Source organism: Lagenorhynchus albirostris, chromosome 10, assembly GCF_949774975.1.
Source record: "Lagenorhynchus albirostris chromosome 10, mLagAlb1.1, whole genome shotgun sequence".
NCBI lineage: Eukaryota > Metazoa > Chordata > Mammalia > Artiodactyla > Delphinidae > Lagenorhynchus > Lagenorhynchus albirostris.
The window spans coordinates 64364627-64379792 of record NC_083104.1 but is presented as its reverse complement, the minus strand read 5'-3'; the positions used below and the strand labels follow the sequence as shown (position 1 = coordinate 64379792).

General features: G+C 60.0%; 2 protein-coding genes across 11 annotated transcripts; one reads left to right on the top strand and one right to left on the bottom strand.

Moving 5' to 3' along the window:
* Positions 1 to 582: 582 nt before the first annotated feature.
* Positions 583 to 2935, top strand: SMIM29 (small integral membrane protein 29). 7 transcript variants are annotated; one of them, XM_060164141.1, is made up of 5 exons: positions 583 to 687; positions 1763 to 1949; positions 2144 to 2169; positions 2479 to 2545; positions 2722 to 2935. In XM_060164141.1, the coding sequence occupies exons 2-5, from the start codon at positions 1839 to 1841 to the stop codon at positions 2785 to 2787; spliced, it is 270 nt and encodes an 89-aa protein (XP_060020124.1). In that variant the 5' UTR covers positions 583 to 687; positions 1763 to 1838; the 3' UTR covers positions 2788 to 2935. The 7 variants fall into 7 exon arrangements, with proteins under 7 accessions (XP_060020124.1, XP_060020123.1, XP_060020120.1 ...); XM_060164140.1 differs by having other exon boundaries at positions 2440 to 2545; XM_060164143.1 differs by lacking the exon at positions 583 to 687 and adding an exon at positions 698 to 930 and having other exon boundaries at positions 1763 to 1889; positions 2440 to 2545.
* Positions 2936 to 3341: 406 nt separating this feature from the next.
* On the bottom strand, positions 3342 to 12498 carry HMGA1 (high mobility group AT-hook 1). Of its 4 annotated transcripts, none has more exons than XM_060162617.1 (6): positions 12374 to 12498; positions 12009 to 12131; positions 8650 to 8828; positions 6716 to 6799; positions 6017 to 6067; positions 3342 to 4701 (listed from the first exon to the last, which is right to left on the bottom strand). In XM_060162617.1, the coding sequence occupies exons 3-6, from the start codon at positions 8782 to 8784 to the stop codon at positions 4648 to 4650; spliced, it is 324 nt and encodes a 107-aa protein (XP_060018600.1). In that variant the 5' UTR covers positions 8785 to 8828; positions 12009 to 12131; positions 12374 to 12498; the 3' UTR covers positions 3342 to 4647. The 4 variants fall into 4 exon arrangements, with proteins under 4 accessions (XP_060018600.1, XP_060018601.1, XP_060018602.1 ...); XM_060162618.1 differs by having other exon boundaries at positions 8683 to 8828; XM_060162619.1 differs by lacking the exon at positions 6017 to 6067.
* Between the last annotated feature and the right edge of the window lie 2668 nt (positions 12499 to 15166).

Below are 15166 nucleotides of genomic sequence, written 5' to 3'. Positions count from 1 at the left end.
TTAAAATTCTGGGCATGCTACGTGCTAGGCTCTACCCATGTCATGGTTTAATCCTTACAGCAGCCTGTTTTACCAATATTAAGAGTGAGGCGCAGAGAAGGAGGCTAGGTGGGTGGACCTGAGGTCCAAGGCTGGGCAGGGGCTACCCCAGGCCTGCCTACACACTCTGAGCACTGCACAGAGGGCCAGTCTGCGCCGCTAGGAGGTCTAGAGGGCTCAACAAAGCCCTTGCGGGGCTTTGGAGGCCTTGTGGGGCCTGGGCTAAACGTTAGAGCGTGACTGGGCTCCAACCAGAAGTGCGAGTAAAGCGGACGCCAGGCCTCTCCCTGGAATGTGAGCTCCCAAGCGCGGCCGCATAGCAGGGGTCCGCCCCGGGGTACGCCGGGAAGCCGCGCGCGCCCCTCCCCTCTCCGCCCCTCCCCGCTGCGCAGCCCTCGGCTGCCCCCTGCCGTCACAGGGTGGACCCCGCAGCCCAGGCCGTCTCGGCTCGGCGCCGCCAGCACCCCCGGCCTCCGGATTGGCCCCTCCCGAAGCCTCCGGGCCTTCTGCCTGCCGCCATCGGATTGGCTGCACCCTGATACTGTGGCCCCGCCCATTTCCCCGGGTCCTTTGATCACGCGCCTGACGGCTCTTCCGGGGCCCGGGAGCCAACCGAGGGCGTTCCTTTCCGGGCTGCATCGGCGGGAGGTAAGGCTTGGCCGGGTTGGATGGGCTGCAAAGCGCGGGTACAGGTCCACGCCTCGGGGTGTTGGGATGCCAGGAGGCCCGGGCCCCTCTGTGCTCCCCCTAAGTTCCCTTCCCCTGGCCTGAGCCTCCCAGCGCCGTGGGAACTACCTCTCGCTCTCCGTTGCTGGTCCGCATCCTAGGAACGGCCTGTCACCCTCCCTACCTCGGCATGTCCCCTCTACTATGGGACGGGCATGCGACTGGGTAAGCCCGGAGCCTCCACGGGTAGCGGGACGGGTAGTTCATACCTTGCCCTCCGATAGAAGCCCAGGAGAACCGGGGTCAAGGACCTGGGTGTATCTGCGTGCAGCCACCCGTGGACAGTCTCCTTGCATCTGTCATGGGAGCTGACCCTCTCCACTTCCTTCTGTCATTCCAGGCCAGGAGGGGAGGGACCCGGGCGGAGCCCCGAGTGGGGACCAGGGGACGGTGACATCACCTCGCAGATGCAGTCCAGCCCTGCCCACTTGTGTCCACCCTGGCACATGAGACCGATGGGGGAGACGGTGCCCAGGCTATGCCTGGCGTGACTCCAGGGACAAAGAGGGCATAGGACCTATATAGACCGAAGTGTGGGCACTGGACCCGGGCCGAGATGGTCTCCTTCAGATGCTCCCACCTCACCCCTAGGCTGCAATGCAGGACCCTCATGTTTTAACCTAATATCCCCCATTTTGCTCCACTGGATAGCTGCTGGCAGTCCAGTACCCCAGGAGGCTGGGGCAGGAGCTGGGAACCTACATCTAACCTCTCCTCAGGAATTGATATCTGCAAATGTTTGGCCAGCACCTGAGCTGAGCACCCCCCCCCCCCGATGTGGGGATAGGAGCTGGGCAGGACTCAGGCCCTGGTCTGGGCCTCCCTTTGGTGCCGTTTACACCCAGGACTTGCTGAGAGTCCCTGGAGGGTTAAACCCAGCACATTGACCCGGAAGATCCCTCTTCCCAGTGCCTGACCTAAGTTTTCATATATTACTAGCTCTTGGGGAGGAATCCGGAGCCTGAGTGGAATTGACAACCTCCTTCCTCCTCCCCAGGGAGCCCAGTGGAGGCGCCCTCCCGAGGCAGTACTACTGCCCATGCTGACTACCCAGCCCTCTGGCTGCCGATGTCATGAGTAACACCACAGTGCCCAATGCCCCACAGGCCAGCAGCGACTCCATGGTGGGCTATGTGTTGGGGCCCTTCTTCCTCATCACCCTGGTCGGGGTGGTGGTGGCCGTGGTAAGGAACCCCCCACATACATACATACCTACCCACACCTTTGCGAAGGCAGGGCTGGGTGGGCCTGGTCCAGCCTGCACACAGCATCTCAGCTGTCCTGCTGTTACGGGAGAGGAGGGTGTGGAGGTAAACCCCTGTCACTTGTGGGCCATCCTGGGCTCAGCGGCCTCCACAGTGCTGTGTCTCTGTTACAGGTAATGTATGTCCAGAAGAAAAAGCGGTGAGTGTCCCTGCCCCCCCGCACCACCTCCCCCGAATTGTGCTTAAAGTTCTTCCCACAGGATCTGAGATCCCTGCATACGTGTAAGATGCTCCTCAGCCATTCAGACACAAACCTGAAATTCCCTGCACTCCCGTTAGGTTTTCCTGCCCAGACATGTCTCGTTAGAGCTCTAGTGTGCCCCTGCCAGGGGGAGTAGAGACAGGGCAGTCAGGTGTCTGAAGAAGGGGAGTGGGTCCCCTGGGCTGAGCCCCCTCCCATGCTCCCCAGGGTGGACCGGCTTCGCCATCACCTGCTCCCTGTGTACAGCTACGACCCTGCTGAGGAGCTGCACGAGGCTGAGCAGGAGCTCCTCTCTGACGTGGGAGACCCCAAGGTGAGCACTCTGGGGACAGCGAGAATCAGCAGAGGTGGGCCTGCTCTATTGATACCCCTGAAGACAGAGCCTGGTTCTGCTCTCAGCCTTCCCCATGTGGGCCGTGGCTAGTGGGGTGCCTCCTCCCAAGTTGTGCTGCGGACTGTGCCCTGTGGTGCGGGTCTCCTCCCCTACAGGTGGTCCATGGCTGGCAGAGTGGCTACCAGCACAAGCGGATGCCCTTGCTGGATGTCAAGACATGACTTGAGCCCCCTGCCCTGCTCTTCAGAACCATGGGGTCCTGGAACGTCCAGGGCCCTGCAGCCTGCTGCTTCCCCCAGCTCCCCCTCCCGGGTACTGGGTCTCCATTCCTCCTCCCATCTGTCTCCAGTCCTAAGCCCTGCATAGCAGTCAGCCCCCACTGTCACCTCACTCCCTGCTAGGCCTTCAGTCCTTTGTGGGCTGAGCCTACCAGCTACTCCCAGGAGCTAATGGGAATTTTTCCTTCTGGGGTGGAAGGGTGCCTGGGAGACAGGGTGGAGCTTTGCCCTTCCACAGGCACCACCTTTCTCTAGCCCTCCCTGACTTGGCTTTGGAGCTGTTCCCATGGTGACAGGGCCTAATGTATAATATTCGGTATATATATATTTTGTAAATAAAACGTTTTGTGGCTAGGGGTGTAGTTGACTTCTTCAAGAGGGGCTTAAGTTACCTTCCCTGGAGCTGACGCCAATGCTTTTTCTTCTTCCTCCCCCACCCACTAGAGCCTTGGTTTCCACCCTTCCCTATTCCAGGCACCCATCACAGAAAGACTCAGTCCAGAAAAGGATATTTTTTTATTCAAGTAACTGCAAATAGGAAACCAGAGGGGGGGCCCCAGGCTGGGACAAATAATGGCTACCTCCTCCCTGACAGAACAGGGGGAGAAGGTGGCCCCTACACCCGACGGTCAACACAGGCCCCCCTCCTTACTCTGCTGCAGCATCCTAGGGGCAGGGCCCCACCTTCCCTGGGACTGGGGTAGTCGGTAACCCAGCCTGCTTTGCCCCAGGCCCCTTCCCCTAAGAGCATCTTGGAGGAGGGGAATGTGGGCAGAACAGGAGGCAATGAGGATGAACATTTGGCGCTGGTAGCAGCAGCAATGACGGATGTCTAAGAATGAAACATTGAACAAAAAACAACACAACTGTCCAGAGGTAGTTTGTGAACAGAGGAAAGATGGAACCAGAACCTTGGGGGTTGGGGAGGAGCAGAAGGATGGGAGTGGGCAAGGCTAGCTCCTTGTTATTAGTGCCCCGAGTGAGGGAAGGAAGGGGAAACCGAGGTCTAGAGTGGAAGCAGACAGGGACAGGGAGTGGCTCTAGCCCGCCTTAAGTGGCTGCCACCGGGAGCCCAGGCCTCCTGGGCCTCACCTGGATAAAGGTGACTTTGCATTTTCATCACTGCACTAGATTCCAGGGTGAGGGCAAGGTAGATTGGAGCCTGCTTAGAGGGGGGAGGGGGCTTAAACCCCTCCTGCCTGCCTTCCTGTGCCCCCAAGGGGGCGGCCCAACCTACTGCAGGGACTAGGCAAGGTGGGAAGGAAGCAAAGGGCGTGGGAGCCACCCCTGGTGAGACACAGCTTGGTTGGGGGCATCTGGGGCCAATCACCCCTCTCCAGTGGCCACACCTGCTGCCGCTAGTACAGTGGGAGTGGGGCATGTCAGAATGAGATGGGGCTTGGGCCCCTTTTTAAGGCCAGGGGAGCCCTCCCAGGCCCCTTAATGGGAAGCCAGAGGGAAGAGTCGGGGATTAGAAGGGACCCCGAAACCAAGAGCCCAGCCAGCAAGGTCCCCACGCTGAGGGAGTGGGGATGCAGCAGCACGGGAGCAGCTCGGTGGGAAGTCAGGTGCGTGGGTCAGGGGTCGCTGGGACCCGAAATCAAAGGAAACTGCTCCCGACTCGGGCTCCCGGGGGCCCTGCGGCGGCGGCTGGTGTGCTGTGTAGTGTGGTGGTGAGGGCGCAGGTGGGTGGCGGTGACACGAGAGCCTGGGGGAAGGGGTGGGGGCAGTGGGAGCGGAGCGGAGCTGTCCAGTCCCAGAAGGAAACTGCTCCTCGGTGAGGGAGCTGGCGGCGCGGCACGGTCACTGCTCCTCCTCTGAGGACTCCTGCGAGATGCCCTCCTCTTCCTCCTTCTCCTGCAGGGTGGGCAGGGCCATCAGCAGGAATGCCAGGCCTGTCCCCCTCCCTCCTCCACCGCCCAGGGGCCAAGCTCGCCCCCAACCCCTCCCCGCACTCCCTGGCTCTCCAGAAGGGGGATGAGTCAGGGCTGAGTGTGTGGGTGACTCAGCAACCTCCACGGCCCAGTTTCATTCATAAAAAAGGAAGAATTTAAAGGGAGGGAAAAAAAACCACACACATGCTGCGCTCACACAGAGCCAGGCCCCCTGGCCCCCAGGCCCATGGCAGGGGTACCTGGCAGAGCTCGGGGCACCACTGAGCTCGAAGCGAGGACGTGATTGGTTCTCGGGCAGGGGAGGAGAGGAGGCAGCCAGGGAGAGGAAATGAGGAGGGAAGGGGTGGCTGGAGGCTGCATGAGCCCCCCTGGTGGGTGCAGGGGAACCGAGTGGCCTTGGCCTGCAGGGGCAGCTGCTGGGCTGCGGAGCAGTGGCCACAGGCTGACCCCAGGCCAGGGCGGGGAGGAAGGGGAAGTGTGTGCCGCCGGGGCTCACTCACTGGGCGGGAATGTCGGGACACCACACGGGGCCCCCGTGCCAGGCACAAACTCCAAAACAACTTGTTTCCTGTTACTCACTCCTGGGGCCCGGCCAGCACCCAGAGCTCCCCTCACCCGGTGGTGGCTCGAGGAATGAACGCCTCAGGGAAGACAGGTTGGGGACAGTAAAGGGCTGGGAGGGCCCTCACTGCAGTGGACCCCCTGGCAGCATCTCCCGGCTCAACCCGCCTACTTCCATTACCAGCTATCGGGGCCTAGAGATGGACGGCGCCTCCCTGAGGAGGTAGCTCCCTGCGGCATCGCACCTCAACCCCCACCCAACGTGACCCCCTCGCCCGCCCGCCTGCCAAGGCCTGAGCTCCCTTGCTGCTCCTTAAACCTCTTCGTTCTCGTTTCTATAATGGCAGCGGAGGAGAAACACTAGTAGTTGACCTCCAAGTTCACCCGAGAAGTTCTGAGTCTGTTCTAAAAGCAGAGGAAGGAGAGACAGGGACCACCCCCAGTAGGGCAGCGCAGGGTGTCTGGTCTGGTTTGTACCTGGGACCCCTCAGGTCTCGTGGACACAGCCCTTTAAAAGCCCTGGGCTGGGTGCCAGGAACCCTAAGCCCTGGACAAGTCCCTTCCCCTCTCCGGGCCTGGGTAAAACATGAAGTCTCACCATTCCTGGCCCTGCGGGTCAGGGAGAGCCATGTTCCTATGCGGGCATAGGATGGGGGCATCTCCCACTCTTAACAGCCTCCCCAGAAGAGCCAAGCTGCCGCCACCTGTTCACCTACCAGTTTTTTGGGTCTGCCCCTTGGTTTCCTCCCTGGAGTTGTGGTGGTTTTCTAGATGGTCAGAGAAAAGATCCACTAAGTCAAAGATGTTCCTGACAGTGCCCTGGATGGTGAGGGAGAGCAGGGAGGGGCAGAACTACCTTCCTCTGCTCGGGGCAGCCCAGGACTCTCAGCCCAGCAGGCCCACCCGAGTCCAGCTGGTGATGACTGGCCAGCCACACTGCCCCCCCACCCCAACATACACACACGCCCCCCACTCCCTCCTCCACCCATGACTCAGAGGATATGAGTCGTGTCTTAGAAAAAATAAAATAAAAAACAAAACAACTTCTCTGAAAGGCTGATGCCACTGTAGATCTGGCCTTCCCTGCTTCTCCCCACTCCCTCAGGAGCCCGGGGGGCCTCCGGGAGAAAAGGTGACATTCTCAGCCCAGGAGCTGCCCCTTCGCTCCTCCTAACTCGCCTCTCTCCAGACCAGGAAAGCTGCGGGACATCTGACTCGATTTCCCCAGTGTCCTGGGCAGGACCAAGGCCCCAGAAGTGAGACCTCAGTCATTGCCCCACTCTCTTCAATTAGCAAAGACACATCGTCCCCCATATGCCAGAGAAAAAGAGGGTGCCAAGAATAAGGACAAGCCGGCCCTTTCCCAGACCTCCTATGGCTGCTGTCGTGGGGAGAGGGCCCTCCTCAAGCCTCACCCGGGTCTTGGCAGCGCCCTTGTTTTTGCTCCCCTTCGGTCGGCCCCGAGGTCTCTTAGGCGTTGGCACTTCGCTGGGCTCCTTCTGCAAAGACAGACGGGGCAGTCAGGGACACAGAAGCCACCTGTCCCCCCCTTTTCAGGACAGAGCCCTCTGCCCCAGCCCAGCAGAATTAAGTCTGCAAGCCATCCTCCAACTCTGGAATCCACAGGAATCATGGAATCATGGCAGGCAGCCCTTGGAATTCAGGTTCTCCGTCTGAATATCTTTTGCAAAGCCTCTCCCCTTGCTTCCCTATGACAGCTAAATGACAAGAGGCCAGAAGGCCTCTGGGAAGGGTGTCACAGGGGCAGAAAGACACTCTTGGGCAGCTCTGTCATGCCAGCTCGGCCACTGACTAGCTCTAAGGTCTCGGGCAAGACACTTAATGCTTGAGCCTCAGTTTCCCTCATCTGTAAATGGTGACAAGACTTACCTTGTAGTGTGTCACGAAAACTAAATGAAAAACGTACAAGTGTCCAGCACTGGGCTGTGATCATTGCCCACCCCCTCAGATGATGCAGAAGAGGGGAAAGGATCCCCCTTCCCCCTAGAGGGAACCTACAGCCTCTACCTGCAAACCAGACTCCCTTCAGGCTGCCTCCTAGGGAGGAGGAGTTATGTCCAGATCTCGGAACCCCAGAGATCCTTGCCCACTAGTGCCGCTGAAATTTTAATAAGCCCGAGACAGAATAAAAAACTGCTACATAATGCATAGAAGCTGGGCAGCAAAGGCACGTCAGCTATGGTTTCCCAAGGCGGCTGCCTAGGGGCTCTTCATGGTCCAGTAACCCAACACCCCTTCTCTGACCCCCCCACTGACCACAAGCTAACAGGCGGCAGGGGTGGGCCTAGGGAATGAGACTAAGAGGATGAGCTCCCCACACACAAACTGTGGGCTCTGAAAGAGGCAGGTGAATTCCACCACCTGTCAGACTCCTCACGGGTCCTGAGGGTCAGTACAGGCCTCTCCACCTACAGATGGGGGGTGGCACCCGGGGCCCGGTGGACACAAGCTGCCTGATGTGTAAAGAGCAAGGATCGACCTCAACTGCTTTCCTCTCCTCTGCCCCACGAAAGGGAAGTAATGGGGCTTCACCAACAGCTGCCCCTTACATGGGGATAGATGCCCCTCTGTGAGAGAAACCCAAGATCTCCGCCATGTAACAGGTGGTCCCCACAGCCTGACTGGCCAAGCTCCCTGGGGTGCCCACAGTGCCAGGCTGGCCTTTTAATCCCATGGGACCTTTGTGAGGGGCAGAACCAGGGCTCTCAGTCACTCTGCCACCAACTCCCCAACATTTTAAGCTTCTTGGGCTTCCACTTCCTTTTACAGAGCTGGGGCAAAGCCCAATCCAGGGCCACTCAAGGAGGCCCGTGAACAGGTGCTGGCCCAGAAACTGTTACTGTCCTGGGATGAGGAACTACAGAAACGTACAGTAAGTATTTAGAAACCTTCATAGTAAATTTCACAGTAAATTAACAAAGTACTATCATGTGCAGTGAATATAATAACAAAAAACGCTGGGCTTCCGTATGTAAATGTTCACGTTTCTACAATTCATCTTTACTGTTTCATAATGCACTGGTCCACGACAGACTGGAAATAAAGGGTGGGTGGTTTATCACGGTGTATAAGCACTGACTGGCCTGCGCGACTACAGGGTCACTTCTGGCTTGGACTTTCGGGCTCGGGCTCAGGGCTCCCTCGGGCTGCACTTCTCTCCCAGACTCTCAGGCACCAGGGATGCATGTGTGGGGTGCACGGGTGTGTGGGGAGAACACACGTGTACAGGAATGACGCTGCACCCTGCCAGTCCTGCTTTCACCTGCCAAGACGCCTGGCACCTCCCTAGCCCAAAGAGGTAAACCGAGGCAAAGGTTTGGACACCCACCTGACTCCCTACCAGCGCCGTCCCGGGACTCACCGGAGGCTGCTTGCGCGGCCTGCCCCGCCCTCGCTTCTCAGTGCCGTCCTTTTCCTGCTTGGAGGCCAAGGGCTGGCTGGACTTCGAGCTTGACTCGCTCATCTTCCCTTGTCGTCAGAGCAGGTGGAGGAGCGACGGCTGGGATGCTGGGAGGCGGGAAAAGTTGTTTTAAACAAAACCTCTTGCTTTAACCGCCTCCTACCCCCTCACCACTCCCACCCTCCGAATGCCCGGCAGGAAACTGCCTGCTCCCAGGGGTCCCCGCGATTCCCACCTGGGCCGATGGGAGCATCTGCCCAGCCCAGCTTGCAGCCACAGGGCGGGGCTGGGCCGTTGGGCCTAATCAGCTCCTTATCTCCTCTTCAGAACGGCTCTTTGTCATCCTGCCAGCCCCACAGGGCCCGGGGCCCAAGGGCCCAGCCAGCCCAGTCCTGCCTGTGGGTAAGGCCACCCTGGCAACGGTGTGGGTGAGATGGGGGTCCTCACACTGCCAAGGCCCCCTCCCTCCACCAAACTGCCCCTTCCCTTCAAGAGAAAACCAAGCCTGGGTAGCTCGCAGAGAACAAGGGAGGAAAGGTAAGCAGAGAATGAGCCCTGGGCATCTGGCAGCCATAGACATCAATCCCTGGCCCACCTGCCAGAGCCCCACCAGTTCTTCCGCTGCTGTCTCCCTGGGTAAAAGCCTTGGGGGTTCAAAGATGGGGACGATTTGGGAAGAAGGGTGAAGGGGGTTAAAACCGCAGTGGGTGAGGTGGGAGGAGGAAAAGAAACCCAAAGCTGAAAGGTGAGTCTCCTCTTCCCCCTTGCCCGCCCCCACCCACCTGGAGTCAGATGAGATCTTTCTCTTTGATGCCTCCTTACATGAGGGGCAGGGACTTGTCCAACTGAGAGGGGCCCACGTAACAGATGCTAGCTGACGCCCTGAAGCCCCAACAGGGCTGAGCCTAAAAGCTTCTTGGTCCTTTTCTAGCATCTCCCCTCTCCTTAGAGGCCTGTTTGGGCTTCATCAGCCCTACTAATATAGAATTTACCTGAAACCCCCCTCTGCAAGGAGCATTTGGGAGTCTGTTCCAGAGGCTGAGAAAGGACAGTGAGGGCCCTCGCACCCCCATCCCTGTCCTGCCCGTTATTATCCCCCAGTTACAGATAGAGACGTGTCCTGGGAGGCCTATGGTTCCACACCTCCCTGATAACCAATCCCTGGCTGCCCTTGGCAAAGGGTGGGCCCCAGTGGCGCCACTTCTGAAAGCCCCTCAATTTACAAAATGTGGGTAATGATAAAGCACCTGCCTCACCTACCTCTCCAGACTGCGGCAAGGATGAAACCAGGTAAAAGTTAAAAACGCTTCAACAACAGAAAGCTTCATTCCAGATCAAAATGAGAACTAGAACGTTTGAAAATGACTTTCTTTCCCCTTTTCAGATTCAGACAATTTCCAATTTTAACCCAATGAGAGGAAAGACTGTTTTTGCAAACTTGTGATTGTTAGAGGGCCTGAGGCCCCCGATCCTCAAGTACTGAAATGCTCCAGACGGTGGGACTTTGGTAATTATTCCATTTTATAATATTTCAGACTTGAAGACCCTTTTAAACAAGGTGGTTGGTGATTTATCCTGCTCCATCATTAGTGGCGTGGCCTGCTCTGTAATTGCAGGCAGTGATTAGAATCTTATATTACACCACAGGTCCCCCTTCAAAACTAAACATCACAATTAATCAGCTAAATGAGTGCTGACCTCACATGAGGTTTGCTGGAGGCCCCCTCGGAGAGGTGGTTCCAGTTGGGCAAAGCCAGCCCCTAATCCCATAAAGCCTGGGCCAGCCTGCCTGGGGATCCTGGTGGGTGTCCCTGGTGTTTCCCCCCACCTCTTGCTGCTGGGGACCCTTTAATCCGCTCACCCCAACCCCAGATCCAGGACTCCAGAGAAGGCAAGGCCTGAGGCCCTCTCTGGTGAGACTAACAAATGCTTGTCTCTTCCACCTGTTTCTGAACATCAGAGAGGCCTGGCTTGGCGAAGCCACGTTTAGGGTCCAACTTCAATCCTTCAGTTGGTAATAAGCCCTTTCAGGCCTCAAGCCTGTCTCCTCCACACACTGTGCACGCAGTGTGAGCTCCACAAATGCTGAGGCAATCTGCAGGAATGACTCGAGGAAATCATCCTGGAACCACCTTGTTTTCCCCAAAATAGTAGCCCAGAGAGGGCTGATGAGTTGCCCAAGGTCACAGAGCAAGTTGGCGAGCAGGATGGAGTGGGTTGCTGGCGACCCTTCTAGTCCGCCACTTTCCTTACCCGTCTGGGGGCTGGTAAAATCCCTGTCGTCCCTGCTGCAGACCCGGGGCCCAGGGTGACTCTGCAAGTGTCTGCGCCCGGCGGTTGCAGGTCGGCCGGCGGGACTGGGGGCTAGAGCGCGGGGGGAGGGGCGCAGGCCGCTTTCGCAGGCGCGGGAAACCGGTGCACCCCGACCGCATGCACCGCCACGAGGGTGCACCCGGCCCCACTTCCTGCCAGAGGGGGCACCCAAGCCCGCCTTGGGGCAGGAAACCTGGCGCGCGCGGGGGAGAGGAAGAAAGGCCACCTCCCTCCGCGCCCTCCCCGCAAAATAAAGCCCCAGAAAAAAAAATTGAAACGGGGAGTCAAAGGAACTAGTTCCAACAGAGCCCAGCAAAGCAGAGAAACCAGTTTGTGGGGGCGGAAGGCAAGCCGGGCCCTGGGGGCTGAAGAGGCGCGGGCCGGGCCAGAGGTGGGGTCGGGGTGAAGCCCCAAACCCAGGCCGGCGATTCGGCCTCATCTGCGGAGGGGCGCCACGAGAAAGGCCGAGCTGGAGTAAGGCCGAATTGCGGGGTTCCTGCCCATCGCCCTCACTTCTAGAACTTCCCCAGGCTGCAGGGGCCACCCGGCCCCCACTCTCCCCTGTCGCCGCAGCCCGTTCCTCTCCCCGCCCCCCACAACCCAGGCCCGGGCTCGGGCTCGGGCGGGAGCGGCGGCCGCGCGAGGTGCACCGGGCTCCGCCGGGTGCACAACTCGCGCTCGCCGCAGCAGCGCGCCCCCTCCCCCACCGCGCGCTTTTCCCGGGTCCCCGCCCCCCGCAGGGCGCCCGCGGCGCGGGGGAAGGGGTGCCGGTGCCCTCCCCGCGCCGCCGGGCCCCGCCGCCCGCCCCCGCGCCGCGCGGCCCTCCCCCGCCGGCGGCTCGCGCAGCCCCGGCCTGGGAATAAAGCCGGAGGCGCGCGCTGCAGCCCCGGGCTGCTTGCAGGAGGGGCGGCGTGCAGCGGGGGCGCGGGCGCCCCCCTCCGCCGCCGCCGCCGCGGGCCCCGGGGACGACTCACCGCGAGCTCGGCCGCCGGCCTGCGGTGCGCGCTCCGGGCTGCCGGGAGCGACGGTGCTGGGCGCTGAGGACCGGCCTGGCTCCGCCGCCGCCGCCGCCGCCGCCGCTGGTAGCAAATGCGGATCTGAAACCGGGAGAGAGAGCAGAGGCGCTCAGAGACCGCCGCCGCCGCGTGCTCGCCGCCCAGGCCCCCGCGGGGTATTTATATGTCACATCCAGGCGGGGGGACAAAAATATTCCCCCTCCCCCGAAGGATGGCGAGGGGCAGGAAGCTAGGCACGGCCCGTGCGCGGCCTCAATAAATAAATAATTTAATTAAATGATAGATATAAAAAAAAGGAGCCACCGGAGGGGCCGCGAACTCACGCCTTCTTGGAGCCGCGCCAGGGCCAGAAATAGCCCGGGCTCGGAGTCCCAATTAGAGAAGCGCAGCCCCGGCTCAGGGGAGCTTAAAAAGAGCGACCCAGGGGCAGGGGGGACGGGCCCGCCCGCGCCAGCCGTGTCACTGAGGGGGCGGGGCCATGCAAATGAGCCCGGGGATTTAAAAGGGCGGCCGCCCGCCAGCCGCTGCCGCCGCGCGGGTGGGTGTTGAGTGTGGGGAGGGGCGAGCGGTGTCGGGCTTCTGGGGGCGGGCGCGCGCGGGAGGCCTGGGCTGAGAACCCGAGGCCACGGCCCACTTCCCACAGTCCCGGCCGGGAGACGTGGGGAGGTGTTTAGAGGGGTCACCAAGGAGTCCTTCGGTGGGGAGAGGGCATCCTTACTGCATGGAATGGGGGTCCCCGGGAGAGTCACCTCTTGGGGCCTTCCGGGTGTGTGGGCTTGGCGCCCGCGGGGCGCGTAGATGTGGGCGGGTGTTGGTGCTTGCGGGGGTCCGTGCGGGCGGCAGGGGTGGAGAGAAACGCGCCGGTTGGAGAATTTCGCGGCCTACCCGCCGCTCCCTTCACCTAGGTACGCGGCCCCTAGATTTTCCCTGGGCGGACAGGTGTCAGCATGTGCATTTCGGTCCCAACCCGCGTGTGGCTGACTGGTGAAATGCAGGTCTTGTGAAATTCAAACGTGAAACTTGTGAAATCCAGGGTTTAAATTTATTAATGGGCCCGAGTGAACCATAATCAAGGTGCAGCCTTCAAGCGAGGCAAACGATTGGCTCCTTTGCAGGTAAACCTGAGGGAGGGGTCATTCCTTTAGGTGACCCGGATGGTGTTTTGGAGACCAGCGATCCCTCATGGTACCCTGGCCCCTTCCGCTGTGCCTTTTTTTAAAAATAAGAACGCGTTAGCCGGTGGTCGTCTGGAAGCACTTTGAGGGCAGGAACTGGATCTACGCACGCCGTACCCGCCACGCCCGGCGCAACAAAGACTTGTACAAACGAGAAGGAAGCCAAAGTGGGAAGATGGCGGGGAGGGCGGTGGGAGAAGAAAGGGCGCTGTCAGGCGTGCCCTGCAGGCCGGGCCTGCACCTCCCCGCCCCTTGCCCCAGAGGCGGCCTTCCACACCTCCCGTGATGCAGGGAATTGCAGTGCGGCCCAGTGACACACGGCTGTGACTCATGTTTTTCCTTGCTCCCCTTCTTCCTCCCTGGCCGTTGGAGGCCCCGGCCCAGCCCCCTCTTCAGGGGGCGAGCCGGCGGTGGAGGGGGACGCCAGGAAAACCCTGAGCCCAGCGTGGAGGCGGGGTGGGGAACCAGAGAGGCCGGGCCTCCTAGTTTCAGGAATGTTTCAGGAATGTTTCCGGTGGGGGTGGGGAGCGGGGCTGGGCGGGCGCTCGGGCTGGGGGCAGCACGTGCTCGGCCGGGTGGGGGCGGGGACGCCAGGGCGGGAAGGCGCTGGGGGCCAATCCTGTGGGTTCAAAGAGGAGGGCGCGGGCCTAGGGCCGGCCGGGGCTAAGGGTGGGCCGAGAGGGCGCCCCCAGCGCGCCGGTTCCCCGCCGCGCGCCCAGGTGGAACGTAGTTTCTGAGAAGTCCCCAGGCTGCCCCGGAAGGGGAGAGGAAGTCGCCGAAGGGCGGCCTGAAGGGAGAGGAGGGTGGAGGGGGAACGCGAGGGCGAGGCTGGGGGAGGGGCGGCCTGCCCCTTTGTCTGGAGCGGGGGTTGGGGCGGGGTGGAAGGCGTGCTACTCCCTCCGTCTTTGTGCCCTTCCTGCAGAGCGCGCGCGTAGTAGGCCGCGAGTAGGTTTGGCTGGAGGGCCTTGAGTTGCTAGCTCGAGAACCTCTGCAGCGTTGAGTGGAAGAGCGACCCTTAGGCCCTTACCCTACCTGCCTGGGTCACAAGCCCCTGCCAGCAACCCGGGCGCCCACGCCTGGGCCAGGGAGAGCCCACCCAGAGCCTCGCGCCCCTACCCACAGCCTTCCTCAAGGCCGCCCAGGCTTCCAGGCCCGGGCTCTGGGGCTGGCGGCCTTTCTAGGCCCCTCCCTTGGGCGCAGCTAAGCTCGGAGCAGCTCTCCCTGGCCTTGTGAGGCCAGTGGTAGCCCTTGAGAGGGAGGGGAGGTGGGGAAGAGAGAGGGCCTTCCGTCGCGAATGGGCTGTGGGAAACTTGGCCAACTTTTTGGCCCACTTCTAACGAGCCGACTTGATCTTATTTTCCTACTCTTATTTTCCCCTCGTCCTGATTTCTTCACCGACTTGTTTGTTACCTTGTATTATGTCTGTGTATTTTTGTAAGCCACCTCAAACCCTCTGGAAGGAGGCAGGCATAAATTTGTAGGCAAACATATCAATAGTAGCTTGCTTCTCACCCACACCCTTGAAATCCAAATAACTCTACCCACTGACCCCCACCTCCATTCTTTCTGGATTGTAAATGCCCCGAATTGACTTCCTTTTTTCCTCTTTCAATAAGTATTTATTAAGCAGAAGGGTGAATGACAGGGATAAAGATGAATAAGACATAGTCCTTGCCCCAGCGAATTTCATGTCTAGAGGAATCAACCAGGAACACACCAGAGAGAGCTGAGTAACAATTGCAGAGATGCCATGAGGAGAAAACATTCAATCATTCATTCATTCTTTATTGTAGGCCTACTGTGTACCAAAAACTAGTTCAAACTCTTAGGGTAAAACAGTGAACAAACTATGAAATGAAATAGAGTTTCACTGAAAGAATGAAACAAACAAAAAGAGTTCCCAGCACTCTTGAAACTTGAATTAGGGGGTTATGTGCTTTA

Bases quoted from the DNA above. Each gene is read 5' to 3' on its own strand.
- SMIM29 (XM_060164137.1), top strand. From the start codon at position 1,839: ATGAGTAACACCACAGTGCCCAATGCCCCACAGGCCAGCAGCGACTCC. The intron at 1,950-2,143 runs GTAAGGAACCCC...TCTCTGTTACAG, and splicing joins TCGGGGTGGTGGTGGCCGTG to GTAATGTATGTCCAGAAGAA. The intron at 2,170-2,439 runs GTGAGTGTCCCT...CATGCTCCCCAG, and splicing joins TATGTCCAGAAGAAAAAGCG to GGTGGACCGGCTTCGCCATC.
- HMGA1 (XM_060162617.1), bottom strand. From the start codon at position 8,784: ATGAGCGAGTCAAGCTCGAAGTCCAGCCAGCCCTTGGCCTCCAAGCAG. The intron at 6,068-6,715 runs GTGAGGCTTGAG...CTGACCATCTAG, and splicing joins AGGGCGCTGCCAAGACCCGG to AAAACCACCACAACTCCAGG. The intron at 4,702-6,016 runs GTAGGTGAACAG...CCCACCCTGCAG, and splicing joins GGGGCAGACCCAAAAAACTG to GAGAAGGAGGAAGAGGAGGG.